At 30.3% G+C, this 18,196-nt stretch overlaps 1 protein-coding gene across 3 annotated transcripts in view; it reads right to left on the bottom strand.

The window, feature by feature from the left end:
* Positions 1-18,196, bottom strand: part of dlgap4a (discs, large (Drosophila) homolog-associated protein 4a) — a 190,207-nt gene that overhangs the window by 38,642 nt on the left and 133,369 nt on the right. For 2 of the 3 annotated variants that reach the window (XM_051095940.1, XM_051095939.1), the window contains 3 exons: positions 3,095-3,459; positions 1,653-2,516; positions 10-251 (listed from right to left, as the gene is read on the bottom strand). In XM_051095940.1, coding sequence (XP_050951897.1) covers positions 10-251; positions 1,653-2,516; positions 3,095-3,388 — 1,400 coding nt within the window. In that variant the 5' untranslated portion in view covers positions 3,389-3,459. The remainder of the gene's footprint in view (positions 1-9; positions 252-1,652; positions 2,517-3,094; positions 3,460-18,196) is intronic. The other variant, XM_051095941.1, reaches the window with a different exon arrangement.

Genomic DNA, 18,196 nt, shown 5'->3' with positions numbered 1-18,196 from the left:
TGGACTCACTTGCGTGGCGGTAGCAGCGGCTGCTGTTCGCTGAGCGAATGTTGCGTGGCCTTCAGGTAACTCTGGCGTCTGGCGGCAGTTTTGGGCGAGGGTTTGGGTGAAGGAGGACTATCTGAGTCGTCACTGTCCTCCATGTCTCCCATGGCTTTAACGTAACTGCCGCTGCGCATCCGTCTGCATGGGATCTCACCCGCACCGCCTCCTGCCTTACCCAGCGTCCCGCTCCAGTCACCCGCAGGCACCTGACAAAAGACATAATACACGAACACTAATCACAACGCATCTGGGTCAAATGATGACAATTAAAACTTCTGAAATGTACTTTAAAATATATGTGATGTGTGATTGTGTTAGTGGCGGTTTTATATATTTTTGAAAAAGTCATTTTAAAATTCTACTGTTGAAATGCCATTCGTAAGTTTTGATTATTGCTCACATATTATTTATGAATTAATTTAAATATAAATTAAATATTAATTTATCTTCTTTTTGCAAATATAATTTATATTGTTTTTATGTTTTATTATTATACAAATATTTGAAAAAAATGTATTATTTAGCCTGTGTGTGTGTTTTATTTATATATATATATATATATATATATATATGTATGTATAATATTATAATATAATCTGTTATAATAATTGATAATAATGTTGGTTTTATTTATTTGTTTTTTTAAATGCTATTATTATTACTGTCATACAAATATTTGTATATGAATATTTTGGTGGGGGGGGGGATTAAATATTGTTAAATACTGTTTATGTTCAAAGTTATTATTATTATTATTATTATTATTATTATACAAATATTTGTAAAATTATATATGATTCATATTTTGGGGAAAATCAAATATTGTTACATACTGTTTAAGTTTAAAAAATATTATTATTATTTTTTTTCCAAATATTTGTAAAATTATATGATTATTATTTGAAAAAAATCAAATATTGATAAATACTGTTGTTAAAATTCCATTGAAAACAACACAAATATTGTTTAGATATTAATAATATATATTTTTACAAATATTTGAATTTATTACTACAGTTAAAAGGACTTTTATTATTATTATTATTATTATAAGCAGAAGTAGTAGTAGTATATTTATTATTATATAAACATATTATATAAATATACATAAGTCTGTGTGCAATATATAATATGTACAATATTAAAATATATGTAATAATAATACTATAATAATTCTTTTGATAATAATGCTGGTTTTATATTTTTTATATGTTTAAAAAATCATTATTATAGAAATATTTGTAAAATTATATATGATTAATATTCGTCGAAAAAATAAAATATTGATAAATACTGTCGTTGAAATGCAATTTTGTTTATATTGTTTAGATATTAATAATATATTTTACTAATATTTGAATTTATTAGAAATGCCATTGAAAACAACAAAAGATATTGTTTAGAAATTAATAATATATTTTTACAAATATTTGGATTTATTACTATAATTAAAATGGCTTTTATTATTATTGTTATTGTTGTTATTATTACTTAAACATTATACAAAAATACTGTTCAAATATTAATAATATTTAATAAAAACACTTTTAACCAAATTATTATTTTTAAGTTAGATTGACTGTCTTGCTTACATATCTCTGTGTTACCTGTAGGAAGTTGCAGGTCATCTCCTGGCCGTGGCAGGACTTGGACTTTAGCAGGGTGCGGTTGACAGTGGCCGAGCCCTTCTGAAGCACCTGTCGGGCCTGACTGAGGGTCAGCGTGGACCACGAGCCCCTCTTCACCAGCGCGTGTTCCCCCGTCTGGCCCGTGGAGGGCGGCAGGCTGACCGTGGGCTTGAGGTCGCCGCTGCTCTTGGAGGATTTGAGCGAATGTGCCGCGATGGTGTTGTAGCCCTGCGGGTGCGGTCTAGGCGCCGCCTGACTGTCCGACACGGCCCTACCCAGTGTCATCATGCTAAGCGGGTTTCGATATGCCACCGCTAACGGCCCCGCGGCGGGTTGAGCCGGCGGCTCATCCTCCAAACCGTCATCCGAGCTCCAGAAGCCTGAGAGATTGGGTCGCGGACGGCGTTTGGTGCCTTCGGTCTTGGCACGGTCTTTGCTTTTGCTTCGCCGGGTGGCTTTCGCCGCGTCGCCGGCTTGGCCCGCGGTGATGCTCCCTTTGACCGCCGACACTTCCAGGGATTGGGACTTGGCGAAGAGTTTCTGGACAGATTGCACCAGGTTGCGGATGCGGCTGGGACTCTCGCTGCGCTGCTTGGAGCCACGGCTGCGCCGGTGGAACTGCAGTGTGCTGAAGCCGTCCCGTTGCAGCGGTAGGTGGCGCTCCAGCTGGTCCAGCAGGTTAGCCGGGAGCCGGTTCATCTTGGCGGCGGCCGCGGATGAGATGGTGGCCGTGCCGCTGCTGATCATGGCGGGAGCGCCCAGTCCCAGACCCAAATTCATGCCCATGGACATGGAGGACGTGAGGGTGCCCGAGCGACTGCCCGTCTGAGCCACACATGCCTGCTGAGACACAACACACCTCATAAAATTACTAGAAAAATATACAGATACGCTGTTTGATAATCTTTTCAGCCTCAAATCCAATTAATCGTAATAAGCTTTGTGCTTTGTTACTTTTGATATGAAACAAAGTCTCAGATTTCAAATTTATGAATGAATAAATTAATAGTTTTATTCAGCAAGGATGCTTTAAATTGATCAAAAGTGACAGTAAAGACATTTATAATGTTCTATTTCAAATAAACACTGTTCTTTTGAGTTTTCTATTCATGTGTGAATCCTGAGAAATGAAATATATCATGGTTTCCACAAAAATATTGGGCAACACAACTGTTTTCAACATTGATGATAATCAGAAATTTTTCCTGAGCAGCAAATCAGCATGTTAGAATTTCTAAATGATCATGTGACACTGAAGACTGGAGTAATGATGCTGAAAATTCAGCAGCGCATCACAAAAATAAATGACATTTTAACTGATATTCACATAGAAAACAGATATTTTAAATTCTAATAATATTTCCCAATTTTACAGTTTTTACTGTGTTTTTAATCAAATAAATGCAGTGTGGCGTCAGCACCTGTGCGTAGTCGCTCTGCTCCGGCTGGTTGGTGTAGTGTAGGCGAGGGAAGGTGCTGCTGTTGGTCAGCTGGTTGTTGAGGGGCAGCAGGCAGTCCGACTGCAGCGTCGTCGGAGTGGAAACAGGAAAGTGATGGAGGTGCGGATCCAGAGTGGCGTAATGGTTGACTGTGGGGCTCAGGAGGAAGGTGGCGTGGGGGTCCGGGGCCAAGGGACACAGGGGCTCCTGGGGGCCCGCTGTGGGGTCGCAGTTGTCGGACAGATGGCGGCTACGGTTGGCCCCTAAGCCTTTCATGGTTGCTGTGCAAGGTCGACTCTAGAACATGATCCCAGATGAAGAGAGACGACGGCCCTGGAGGGCGACCCCTACAGGACAGACAGACAAACACACAGTTGCCATGATGAGAGTAAAACTCAAAGTATGCTTTGTTTTTGTATGTGTTGCGTACAGTCGAATGCATAGCCATAGCAAGTATACTCCATTTGATGGAGTGGTTTGAACACATTTGAACACAGGCGGTCGACACATGCGCTCTAGTAACCTCACTTCTGTCAAGTGTCTGCTGTATTTTTCCCCAGAAGTTATGAACAATAAAAATGTCTCTGTACTCTTTTAGACCAAAGCTGGGCTATCTCATAACCCTCTCACATAAATGCTTGTCAATGTGAGCGTCTGTTGTTGTTGCCATCTCTGCTGTCTCTTTAGTTTCGTTTTCTAGTGTAAAACAACAGCCTGGGCCAGTGTCGCCACCTTGTGGAACAACTGATTAGTGCAAAACCAGGTCAATGCGCATGTGTGACCTGCTCGCATAAAGTATGCATGGTAACAGAAGGACTTCAGTTGAGTCCACAATTCTGATGACAAAATTTGCATCACACACAATGTACGCTGACCCTTGTGTATATGTTAAAAGATAAGTATACATTGGGCTAAAGATGGTTTTATAAGTCATATTTACAAGGATGATACAGTGCAACAAGTGTTGCTATTGTGTATTATTAAAAATCATTTTTGTTAATTGAAATAGAGCTGAAATAAAACTAAATATAACTCATAAATGAAAAATACTAACTTAAAAACATTTGAAAATGAGAAATGTTGTCTTGCCAACTAGCTGAAATAAAATAAGTTTGAATTAAAAAAATTAAATTAAATTAAACTTCACCTGAAATAAAATAAAGCTAAATAAAATATTTAAACTTTTTCTAAATTTGAAATAAAACTGAAACAAAATTAATCATAACTAGGAGATGAAAAATTGAAACAAACAAAGAAACTTCAATGAAAATGATTCATTGTCACTTATTGTTTTTCCCCCATCACGTTAAATAAATAAAACATAATCTCCTTGTTTTTTGCATTTTCATTATTGTCTGTAACTGTGACAACATGTGCTTAAAAAAAAAAAAAGAGAGAAATAATATTTCATAAAAACCTTAATATTGCCAAAGAGGGAACACCACTGACAAAAAATGGTACATGTGGTCTTTAAATAATTGCACAAAAAAGGCATTTGGACACTGGACATTTCTGCAGAAGGACCCAATTACTAAAATTGAAATAAAAACAAATTAAAGCTAAATTAAATATTTTAAAAAAGACAAAAACACAACAAAATTACTAAAGCTTAAACTAAAATTACAATGCAAACTGAAAATACACAAATAAAACTAATTTAAAATATTAATAAATAGCATAATAGATATAAATAATAATAAAACAACACTGGATAACTGGTGCTCTTCACAAAGAACTAATCAATGGATTTGCTCGGATTTGCCAGGCATAAAATATTTGTTTCTTCATATATTTTTTAATATTTTGATATTTATACGCAAATTCACTTAACAGTTGCACTACTTCTGCACATTTTTTGGCAGCACAAAAAACTTGTGTATTGCTAACCATTCACTAAACAGCCCATTTTAACCAGGTACTACTACTTTACCAGAAATGTTAAGTACTATATGCTTATTTACAAAATTCAGTGCTATGAACAGAAGTTTTAAACAAATTTCAAATATTTTCGTGATTAAGATACATTTACGTTAAAAACAAAATTACTTAAAATACTTTAATAGCAAGTTTTTGCTTAAAACAAGAAAAACAATTGTCAGTAGTCTAAGAAAATGTTAGAAAGGTTATTTTTCTAAACCCAATGATGGATATTTTTTCTGTTTTTAAGCATGAAATCACAGACTTAGGGGCCCATCACATAGAACTTGTTTTTTCCAACGCACTACTTTTCCATTGTTTTTCTAGACGGACACGTATGACCATTGCACTCGTGTCCTGAGTTGTTTGAAGCATCTCCTGTTGTGGCAAGTTAAAAGAATTTCAACTTTTACATGCAGCACCACTCATCAATGTCAGTTCCAAAACAGTGGACCAATCAGAAGACCCCGGAGGCGGGGCAACTGCTGCAAGCTTTTGTTTACAGTAGCAAGTTGGCATGGCAAGTGTTTTATTTGACGGCAACATGGCGAAGGAAGAGTTCACACAGAACGGGCCGTTCACACAGAAAGCGTCTAGCCCCGCCTCCAAGGTTTTTTGATTGGTCTACTGTTTTGGAACTGACATTGATGAGCAGTGCTGTGTGTAAAAGTTGAAATTATTTTAAAGGAGAAGTCCACTTCCAGAACAACAATTTACAAATAATGTGCTCCCCCCCTTGTCATCCAAGATGTTCATGTCTGTCTTCAGTCGTAAGGAAATTATGGTTTTTGAGGAAAACATTTCAGGATTTTTCTTCATATAATGGACTTGATTGGTGCCCCGATTTTGAACTTCCAAAATGCAGCCTCAAAGGGCTCTAAACGATCCCAAGGAAGAAGGGTCTTATCTAGCGAAACGATCGGTCATTTTTTTCGAAAAATAAAAAATTGTATACTTTTTAAGCACAAAAGCTCATGTAGCACAGGCTGTGGGATGCATGCTCACGACGCTACAAATTAGTGATGGGTCATTCTTGAAGAATTCATTCATTTTAAACAAATCTTTAATGTGACTTGGGATGAACGAGACGTTTCGGGGAGTGATTCATTCAGTCGCGCATGCGCAACATCCTATTAGGTTCTGTCCTGGAATTAGTTCACCTGTTCCGAGTCTTTGGGTTTTTCGAGTGGTTCGTTCATCTTATGGGGCTGTCACGTGATGAACGAACGACTCAAACCCGAAAACTTGTCAGATAAGAGGTGAGGTGAGCTAATCATAGACTAAAGACCCAGGTAAACAATGAATTAATCTTTTTTGTTTCTTATAGCATTATAGTTTTGTCTTGTTTGTAGTGTGATCAACGTTTGTGTAAGCAGTACATGTGTTAGGGAAGTACTACGTAACATTTTAATTATATTTTGCTAAAATCAAAGAAGTGACTCGAAAAAAGATTTGTTCATTTTGCTGAACGAGACTCAAAGGTCCGAGTCGGTAAAATGATCCAAACTTCCCATCACTACTACGAATCATGTCTAAGTTAATTGTCTGTGTAGTCTAAAAAAGGTAGAGTATGGCAAAAAACTCCATGCTATCTTCTCCTACAACTTCAGAATTGTCCAACATCATTGTACTCTTTTGTTTGTAAACAGCGTTTGACTTACTGGCACTTTCTTAGTCTTTATTTTCTGAAAAAAAAAAAAAAAAAAAAAAAAAAAACAGATCGTTTTGCTGGATAAGACCCTTCTTCCTCAGCTGGGATCGTTTAGAGCCCTTTGAAGCCGCATTTAAACTACATTTTGGAAGCTCAAAATCGGGGCACCAATGAAGTCCATTATACGGAGAAAAATGCTGAAATGTTTTCCTCAAAAACCATAATTTCTTTACAACTGAAGACAGAAAGACCTGAATATCTTGGACGACAAGGGGGTGAGTAAATTATTTGTGAATTGTTCTGGAAGTGGACTTCTCCTTTAGTTTGACACAGCATCTCAAAAACACGGCGCTCATGTGCAAGATACTGCAAAAGACGCGAGCGAAGTGGGCATACACATCCAACTAGTGCATGCTTACATAGAAAACCAGTGGAAAAATACCACATTGTAACAAAAAAAGTGCTTTTTCACATTTTTTAGACATAAAATCTAAACTGTTTTCCATCTCAAGCAAATATATCTTGATTTAGGAATTTTTAGATGGTTTTTGTAACAGAAAACAAGACAAAAACACTGAGAAAGACATTTGTTTGCAGCGTATTTCTTCATTATTTCAAACGCAGTGAATAGCACAGTAAATCTGTGAAGGTTTTTATAGTCTTCATGCAAATTCTCCCAAATCAAACCCTCTCATGCTCACATTCAGTCTGTTTTGCGGCACAATATTCTACACGCGCCCGTGAGGCTCATCTTCATCATCTGCGAGTCGCTCTTCCCAGCGACATTCATCTGGAGCTGGATACGTGAAAGTCACACACTCCTCGTGAGCCGAATCACCCGAGACATCGACTCCGACGTCTCCGCCATTCACAAAACCTCACAAAGAGCTCTATTGGCATGCTAAACATAGCTGTTTTCATCTGTCATTACGGCGCGCCGCGGTCGCTCTCAATGGGGCCGCGCGATGAGTCACAGCGCCGTCAAAGAGCCTGAACAGCTCGTTAGCATTCAGCCCGCAGCTGCGCCTCCTCCCGAACCGACGGGCCTCCGACATCAGCGCACCGCGCACCTGAGCGCCGGCAACCCGAGGCCATTACAAACACCTCACGCGCGCTCGCGAGGAGGAAACGGGTTACTTGACAGTCGTTTTGTGCGCATCTAAAAGCCACCAACTGGGATCCTGAAGCTTGGCGGAAAATAAAAGAAATCATACGCTGCGAGACGTGTTTGGGGTGTGCAAAAATCTGAAACTCTCGTGAGGGAACGTCACTCCAGAGACTTTCATTGTGCCGTTTGCAGGTTGTTTAAAGGTTGAAATAAATATTCTTTCACCATATAGTCACCTGCATGTTATGTGGGGTTTAAAAGACGATACATATTGTCAGTATTTCTATTCAGATTATCGATTTAATACACTGACAGTTAAGATGAACATTGAAATTTGAAACGATTTTCAATAGATTTCATAGTTGATTAATTTGACAACGCTGTTAAAGTGTCATAATAAATAATAATAAATAAATACAAATCATATTAAATAATAATTAATAAATAATTAATAGTGTCATTAATTAATAATAATTTAAAAATAAATTAAAAAAATATTTTTGTTAAATTGAATAAAACAAAACAAAACAAAAAACCTTGTAAATAAAAAATGTACAGTGATACTTAAAAAAGAAAATTACTAATATTATCTTGGCAATAAACTGAAATAAAATAATATTAATTACTAAAAATGTACTAAAATCATTAAAAATGAAAAAAAAAATAAAATAAAAAAAAATAAAAAAAATATATTTTTTTTTACATTTTTTAAAAACTTCACTGAAAATTATAAATGTTGTCTTGACAAATAACTGAAATAAATAAGTTTAAGAAATACTACAATTACTAAAACTGAAATAAATATAACAAAAATAAATATTACAAAAAAAAAACAACAACAAAAAAAAAAAAAAAAAAAAAAAAACGAAATGACATAAAAAGCTAATTCAAAATATTAATAAATTCCATAAAAGGTTGTTTTGGAATCAATAATTTAAAAAAAACTGTTAACTGAAATAAAAAACAAATACAATGAAATAACTAGTGAATAAAAAAATAAACCTGAAATTTGGAGAAAAAAAAAAGAAAATCAGAAATGTTGTCTCAGCAAACTGAAATAAGATAAGCTCAGGTTTAAAAAAATACAAAAATTACTAAAACTCAAATAAAAATGAAAGCAAAATAAAAAATAATGTTTTTGCAATAAAACCGAAAAATAAATCAATAAATTAATTAAATATAACAAGTATGAAAATGCCAAATTAACATTTCTCATTAAAATTTAAAGTTGAAGTTGCCTACTAAAATATTAAAACTAAATAAATTAAAATTAATAAAAAATGAAAATAAAAAAAAACAACATTACTAAAACCTAAATAAAGTGAAACCAGAAAAAATGAGTTTCTATCTATCTATCTATCTATCTATCTATCTATCTATCTATCTATCTATCTATCTATCTATCTATCTATCTATCTCACTCTCTCTCTCTATGTATATATAATAAAAATCAAATTTAAAATTTATTTGCATTAATGTAAAGTAGTATTAAAAAGCATAGCAAAATGTATTGTATGGCTTCAGAAGACTAAGAATATAGTGCTCAAGCCGTATAGACTACTTCTATAGTCCTTTTATTTATTTATTTATTTATTTATTTAAAATATATAATGCATGTACGTTTTATCAGTGTATCTTTAATAGTGATTTGCAGCGAGGGTTCACTGCTGGGATGGAATGTAAGTGATAAATATATCAATTTAAACCATCAATTGATAAAAAATGTAAATAAACTTTAACATAATAAACAGATTCATTTAATGAACTGAAATTAATCACATATATTTGCATGAGAAAAGTCCTCAAATGAAGGACCAGAATATCTAGAATTCATTTATACTTTTATTTATAAATGTATAAACCGAATGCAAGTCATCTTTGGAAAGTGTTTCATCTAAATCCATTCACTGCGGTTTTACCTCCCTAGAAAAGCCTCACAACACTGAGGCTCAGAAGCTGAATTTAAAGCAGGACATGCGGCAGCGGGACGTCCCGCCTTGCTCAGATCGCAGTGTGATTGCTGACCCGCGCTCATCTCTGTCCTGCACCACAACACAGCAACATCAAGAACAACTACAGCACTCAGACAGACTGTCAAATAGCACACTATACTTTAATATTTCTGCAGTAAACTGTCTGTACGGAGCACATTTATTGAATGCATACTATACCCCGATGACTTGCTACATTTGCTGAAGTATGCAGTAAACAACAAAGCACACTATGTCTATCTAACAATGCAATGCTCTTTACTCAACCTTCATCTAATTCAAAATAAAAAATGATTTCTGAGACTGTAACCTGATTTGGCTTGTTGAATAACATAGTGAGTGTGCGTACAAGTGCGCAATGCAGCATACTAGCGTTTGTTATAACACGATGCACACTGATTCACTTACTATTTCACGTGCATTGTGATGAGAATCATACAGGGAGAAATATAAATACATTTCACACATTCAAGAGCGCTCTAAACAAATGAAATATCTGCTATACTGTATGTTTATTTTTATTTTTACAGTGTGTGCAAATAAATTAACAGCTACAAAAGAATACATGGCTACATTTAAATAGTTTTCAATGGAGAAATATGTTTTTTTGCACACACAAAAAAATGTCAGGTTTCAGGGTTAATATAGTTAAATAAAAATGTAACCATAAATTGTGTTACTTTAAATAAACTTGAACTGAAATAGAATAAAATATAAAATATTTGTAATATTTTATAAAATAAAACTATGTACTAAAAGTAAAACTGAAGTAAAAAAAAAAGTACAGAAGAAAAAATATGATAACAACACAACAAAATTAACTAAGCTAAAATTAAAGTGTATTAATACTAATTAATACTAAATCAAAATATTAATAAAAATCTATAAAGACAACAAAAACTGGAAAAACAACAAAATTAACTAAACTAAAATTAAAGTGTAAATAGAAAAATAAATACAATTCAAAATATTAATAAAAACTGTAAAGACAACTAAAAATGACAAAACACAATAAAATGACTAAAGTTTAACTAAAATGATTACAAAAAACTAAATATAAAAAATAAACAATAATTCAAACAATTTGTTAAAAACTATACAGACCAAAAAAATCAAAAACAAATAAAATACAATTAAAAACAATTTGAAAAGAATAATTAAAAACTATTGACACTGGTTTAAAAAACCTGAAAATAAAAAAGACAAAAACACAACAAAATTACAAGAACTTTAACTAAAATTAAAATGAAAACAGAAAATATAAAATAAAGACAAAATTCAAAATAATAATAAAAACTATATAGACATCTCATAAAGCCCTACAACTAATAAAAATGACAAAAACATAACTACATATCTAAAACTTTAACTAAAATAGTAATCAAAACATAAAATATAAAAAACTAATTTTAGATATTAATAAAAAAACAAAAAATAAATAATAAAAATGACAAATCAACAAAATAACTGATCAAAAATCAATCAAAAATTAAGAATTAAGTAATTATAATAAAAACTAAAAAATGACAAAAACACAACAAAATTACAAAATTTTAACTAAAATTAAACATTAAAATGAAAACATAAAAAGACGTAATTCTAAATATTAATAACCTTAACAAAAACAAAACAAACCACATATATTTATACTTTATAAAAAATAAAAATATAATAAAAATAAAAACCAATTCTAGATATTAATAAAAACAGAAAAATAAAAAATAATTTAAAATATGAATAAAAACTTTAAAAACAACTAAAAATGACAAAACACAATATAATTACTAAAACATTGACTAAAATTAATAACTATACAGACATAAAAAAAACCCTCCAAAACTAATAAAAATGACAAAACAACAAAAAGTACTACAGCTTTAACTGAAATTACAATAAAAACAGATTAATACAAATAAATAAAATACAAATAAAATGAAGAACTAATTCAAATTAATAATTAAAACCTATACAGACATTTGTTAAAAAAATGTTTGTTTTTTTTAAATGACAAACTTTAACTAAAATTGAAATCTAAACAGAGAATATAAAAGTAAGAGATAATTCAAAATAATACTAAAAATATCTAGACATTTCAAAAGCCCTACAAATAACTAAATTCTAAAACTTTTAATTAAAATTATAATTAAAACAGAAAAAATACAAAAAAAAAGATATTAATAAAAAAAAAATTCTAAATATTAATAAAAACTATAATAGTATTTCAGTGATACTAAAATAACACTGGCAGTCATCTGCTAACCATCAGAATATGATCCTGGAGCCCAGTCGCGTAACTCCTCCTCCTCCAGCCCAACAGACCACACCCCTTCATCTATGCCCCGCCCCCTGCACGAGGATGAAGGATGCATCTGCCAGCCCTTATGAATCCCTGAGGAATCGCTCATTAAAATGTTGTGCGTCTGACCGTGGCAGAAAGCGAATGATGTGCGAAAGGAAGATGGAGCATCTGCGGCCGGTCATTTACAGCAGTTCTGGCCTCTGGAGACGATTAAAGCCTTACGTGGACCTGTCAGCTTCAGAAAGTCATTAACGGCCCTTTGATGGATCTATGGCCAGCGTTTAACAAACTAAATAGGAACCAGGGAAATGACGGAGGTTAGGAACAGCACTGCGAGATAATGACTGATCCAGAGCGCCTGACACTCAAGCTTATTCTAATGAGGAAGAGCAGACTCTGTTTCCAGATCAGTGCTTATCATTAGCATAAGCGGATGATGAGAGTTTCCATAGGCTGCGATATGAAAGTGCGATGAACGATGAACTTAGATAATTCCCCTCCGTGATACCGACCCCGAGCTCACGGGTCCTGATTTAGACACTTTGTGATTAAAGTGAAACTTCTTTCTTTTGGTTTCATATTTCAGTTTTAATCTTCACTTTGTGTTAAAGTTATAGGTTTCTCACTAGACAGAATATTGTGCTTTGTTAAAATAAAAAATTAAACCTGTGTATTTATATATATATATATATATATATATAGTATTTAACAAATATTAATTATATGTTATATATTATTTAACCAAATTATAATTTCTTATTAAATTTCTTGTTTTTTTCTAAATGTATCATTTATATTTTATTATATTAATTTATATTAATGAATAATATTTATTCATTAATTTTATATAGTATATCATTTCTAATTATATACTGTGTAACAAAAACACAACAATATTACTAAAACTGTAACTAAACTTATAATTATAACAAGACAATTTATAATTGAACATATAACTAATTATAATTATAAATCTAAAATAAATTTTATGTAATTTTGTATGATGTAAATATTAATTATAAATCATAACTTAGAACTTAAAAAAGTATTAATTATATATTGTGTGTCATATTACCAAATTATAATTTATTAATACATTTTAAGTTTAAAAAAACACAACAAAAATACAACTTATAATTTAACACATAACAAATTATAATTATAAATATAATAGGAAATTGTATAATTATATAATATATTATGTAAATATTATTTTTAATTCATAATGTATGTTAATATAGTTAATATTTATACATTGTATAATTTGTTAATATTTATACATTATATACTGTATATATTATATAACCAAAGTAAAATTTATTACAAAATATATAGTTTTTTTTATTTAAATAGTGTATAATTGAAATTTATACGTGATATTTATATATTTTATATAGTATGTAATTTGTAATTGTATATTATTATACATTTATATATATTTACACACACAAAAACAAATTGTATATATTATACAAAAAATTATTATTAACAATATTTTATATACTATATATTTACAAAATTGTATTATATATTATGCTATATGACTATATATAATCAATAGATAATTTATAATTATAAATAGAATTATATGATAATATATAACAATAAATAATATAAAACATTATAATTTATTTTATAAAATATAATTTATAATTATATAAATTAAATTTTATATTATTATTTATTTATAATATATTAATATTTATTACATATGAAGTAAATAAAAACATTATTCAATTATTAATATTGTAAAGTATTAATATGTATGTGTATATTATATGTAATTAGATACAATTTATAGATTTGAAATATTAATTAGATTTCATTATTTAATCAACTTAATATGTACATATTATAAAATAATCTAATTTAAAAACTTTGTTCAGTTATTCATAATATACTTTTACAAATATTTGGATTTATTACTATTATTATTGCATTTAATATTTGATGTAATTATTAAATATTTGTACAAATAAATATTTGAACAAAAATATTGTTCAAATATTAATAAGATATTTTTTAACAAATATGATCATTTATTTATATCATATATTTCAACATAAACTAAACAAAATAAATCAAAACCCTCTCATAGTTTAAAAGAATAGTTCACCCAAAAATGAAGATTTTTGTCCTCATGACCATAGTGTGGTCCCTGTGCTTCTTAACATCTTATTTTGTGTTGCAAATGATAAAAAGCAAATAAAAGCAAGCAAATAATCTAAGGCCAGAATGAGGATGAGTGACTGATGGCGTTTTTGCCTTCCTATCATCGCACCAGGACTGGAAAACGCTCCGATTTGACTCTCAGGAAGGCAGAATCGCACATGAAGCGCCGGAGTCGTGTTGAAGTTCATTAGGAAATAAATGAGCTTCCTGTGCTCTGTTGAGGCATCAAACGCATCTGTTCTGTATCTGAATGCTGCACAAATGACTTCCGCCATTGTAAGCGGCACTTAACAGCAAGCGCTTGTGAAGCCTCTGTTCCTCGCTGATTGCGCTGATCGCTGAACCACTGAATTATCTTTATTAAAATGTGCCTGACAGCAGATCTCACACACATTCACACCTCCAAAAGACGCCTGCAGCTGTTTGTTAGTGTTTGGTAAGACAAGCAGCACTATTATGTGTCATTTCTGACCCGTATGAAGGTCAACTTCAGCCTCCAAAGCATCTCTGTATATCCCGATGCCGACATATTTTTTCTGTCTACTTCTACATAGACTGTAAAAGACTACAGTATTTACAAAAGTAGCCAAAAACAATGACTAAATGCTGGACACTGGTTTACATTAACCAATAACCCACCTAGGTGACGTCAACTCAAAATGAAAGCTGTTTAAGAGGTGGATTGTTACAAAGACAAAAACGATCACTGATTGTGATTAAAAATTATAATGTATTAATATACATAATAAATTAAAAATATAACATAATAAAATATATAAATATTTACATTATGACTATAATATAAAAATTACATAAATATTATTAATTGATCATCAACTAACAATCATTCAAAGTGATTTGTGGCCTAAAACAAATTAAAACAATTAAAATATATAACATATAAAAATATACTAAAATATATAAATATTTTCTTTATAAATATAATAACTAAAAATTAAAATCAGACAAATTAACTAATCAACTGACAATCATTCAGTGATTTGTGTGCTGAAACAAATTAAAATAATAATTAAAATATAAAAATATACTAAAATATAGAAACATTTACATTATAAATAAAATATATAAAAATACATAAATATTAAATTATAGATACAATAACAGAAAATAAAAATCAGACAGATTAATTATCAACTAACAATCATTCAGAGTGATTTGTAAGCTAAAAATTTTAAATATTAAAAAATATATTAAATATAAAAATATAAATATTTACATTATAAAAATTATAATATATAAAAAATACACAAATATAAACATAAAAAGTCAGATAGATTAATCATCAACTAAAAATCATTCAGAGTGATTTGTGAGGTAAAACAATTAAAATAATATTTAAAAATATATTAAATATAAAATATATATATTTACATTATAAATATTACAATATATAAAAATAAATACATATTATTATATTATAAATATAATAACAGAAAATAAAAATCAGACAGATTAACTAATCAACTAACAATCAATCAGAGTGATTTGTGAGCTAAAACAAACAAAATAATATTTAAAATGTATTAAATTAAAAATATAATATAAAATATATAAATATTTACATTATAAATATAATATAAAAATACATAAATATTATTATATTATAAATACAATAACAAAAAACAAATAAAAACAACACTAAACTGTCAAAAGTTTGGGTTTCGTAAGATTCTTTTTTAATATTATTGAAAGAAGACTCTTCTGTTCACCAAGGCTGCTTTTATTTGGCTAAAAATGCAGTAAAAGCAATAATATTGTGAAATATTATCACAATTTAAAAAAGCTGGTTTCTATTGTAATATATTCTAAAATATAAATTATTTTTGTGATTAAAAGTTGAATTTTAGCATCATTACTCTTCAGTCTTCAGTGTCACATAATCCTTCAGAAACTATTCTAATATGCTGATTTGCTGCTGATATGATGCTGAAAATTCAGTTTTGATCACAGGAATAAATTATATTTGACAATATATTCACATAGAAAACAGTTATTTTAAATTGTAAAAATATTTCATAATTTTAAACTGTATTTTTAATCAAATAAATGCAGCTATGGTAAACAGAAGGAAAAAAAAACACTTCTGACTGGTAGTGTAGCTCAATACCTTGAGGAAATATCTAACAGAAAAGCCAGTGTGCATTGCACTTTGCAATCAGATTTCAGACCTAAATCAGTTCATCAGATAACAGGATGAGACTTTTCCTGTCTCTTCTTGAGCAGTCTGTGACTCTCTGGACTCACTATGACCCATTTTCAAGCACTTTATGCGAGTAATCAATGTCACGAACTGAGCACGACCTCCCGGCTACAAGGACGAGATGGCAGACAGCGAACGCTGCGCTCATTTATCAAGCTTCATACCGGCTCGCAACCGCTTCCTGTGGAGGTAAAGGAAGAGTGAAGGACAGGAGGAGGACGTTCACTTCACAGAGAGACTGAAGAAACCCGCAACTATGATCCTGAAGAGACACGCGACTGCTTCTGACACCGACGTACAAAACCAATATCACATTAAGATCAATCACTCATTAATCATTTGTAAGTAACTTACGATAAATGTAAATATTTTCTTGCTCTTTTATACATAATAGTTTGATGATATGTAGACATCTCTAATATCTGTGAACTTTAAATCAATCTTAAATAATCATGTGATTTATAAACTGTCACTGTATTGACATTATTCACAACTATGGGGTCATTAACTTATGACCTCCATATTTACATAGTCACATTTAACTATTCAGTACTGAGCAATTCAGTAGCCAATCACATCAGAGCTCATTTGCATATAGAAGTTTTTGGTGTAAAAAACAATTGTAAGTGGAATTTATATAATTAAGTATAAGATTAACTAAGTAAAAGAAAAAATATGAAAAAATGTTTCAGTGAAGTTCTGTATGCTATAATGCTAAATAAATAAATAAATAAATAAATAAATAAATAAATAAATAAAATCTCTCTCTCTCTCTAAAATATGTCATTTAAAATATTTATGAAAATATAATTATGAATATTACTTGCATTTTTTAATGGTTTCATTTTAGTTAACCATAATAACCCTGCTGAAATAAATAAATAAATACATAAACATGTGTAGTATAGTATCCTATAATGCAAAAATAGATGAAAAAAAAAAAAATCTCTCTCTTTCTAAAACATGTAATTTAAAATATTGATAAAAATATAATTATGAATATTACTTGCATTTTTAATGGTTTCATTTTAGTTGACCATAATAACCCTCCTGAATTAAATAAATAAATACATGTGTAGTATAGTATGCTGTAATGCAAAATAAATAAATAAATCTAAAACACGCATTTTATAATATTGATAAAAATATGAATATAAATATTACTTGTTAACTATAATAACCCCGATAAATAAATAAATAAATATTAATATTACCTGAATTTTCATGGTTTTATTTTAGTTATCCATAAGAACCCTACTGAGCAAAATAAATAAATAAAAAAAAATGTATTTTAAAATATTGATAAAAATATAAATATTAATTAGTGCTGTCAAATCAATTAATTGTGATTAATTGCATTCAAACTAAAAGTTTGTGTTTACATAATATATGCGTGTGTACTGTGTATATTTATATGTATGTATAAATACAGACACATACATGTATATATTTTAGAATATTTCATATATTTTTCTGAAATATATGTATATGTGTATATTTTTATATACATATAAAAATACCCAGCACATACACATATATTATGTAAATGCAACCTTTTTTATTTTATTTCAATTTGACAGCACTAATATTAATATCACTTGAAGTTTATTTATAGTTTTACTTAAATTACCCATAGGAACCCTGCTGAGCACTTGATTACTTAAACTAAATGCTATTTTAAATAAAATAATATTTCACAATATTAGTTTTTACTTCCATTTAATC

Source organism: Labeo rohita, chromosome 23 (assembly GCF_022985175.1).
Source record: "Labeo rohita strain BAU-BD-2019 chromosome 23, IGBB_LRoh.1.0, whole genome shotgun sequence".
In the NCBI taxonomy this organism is placed as follows: domain Eukaryota; kingdom Metazoa; phylum Chordata; class Actinopteri; order Cypriniformes; family Cyprinidae; genus Labeo; species Labeo rohita.
The sequence above is the reverse complement of the archived record's forward strand: the minus strand, read 5'-3'. Positions and strand labels throughout refer to the sequence as shown.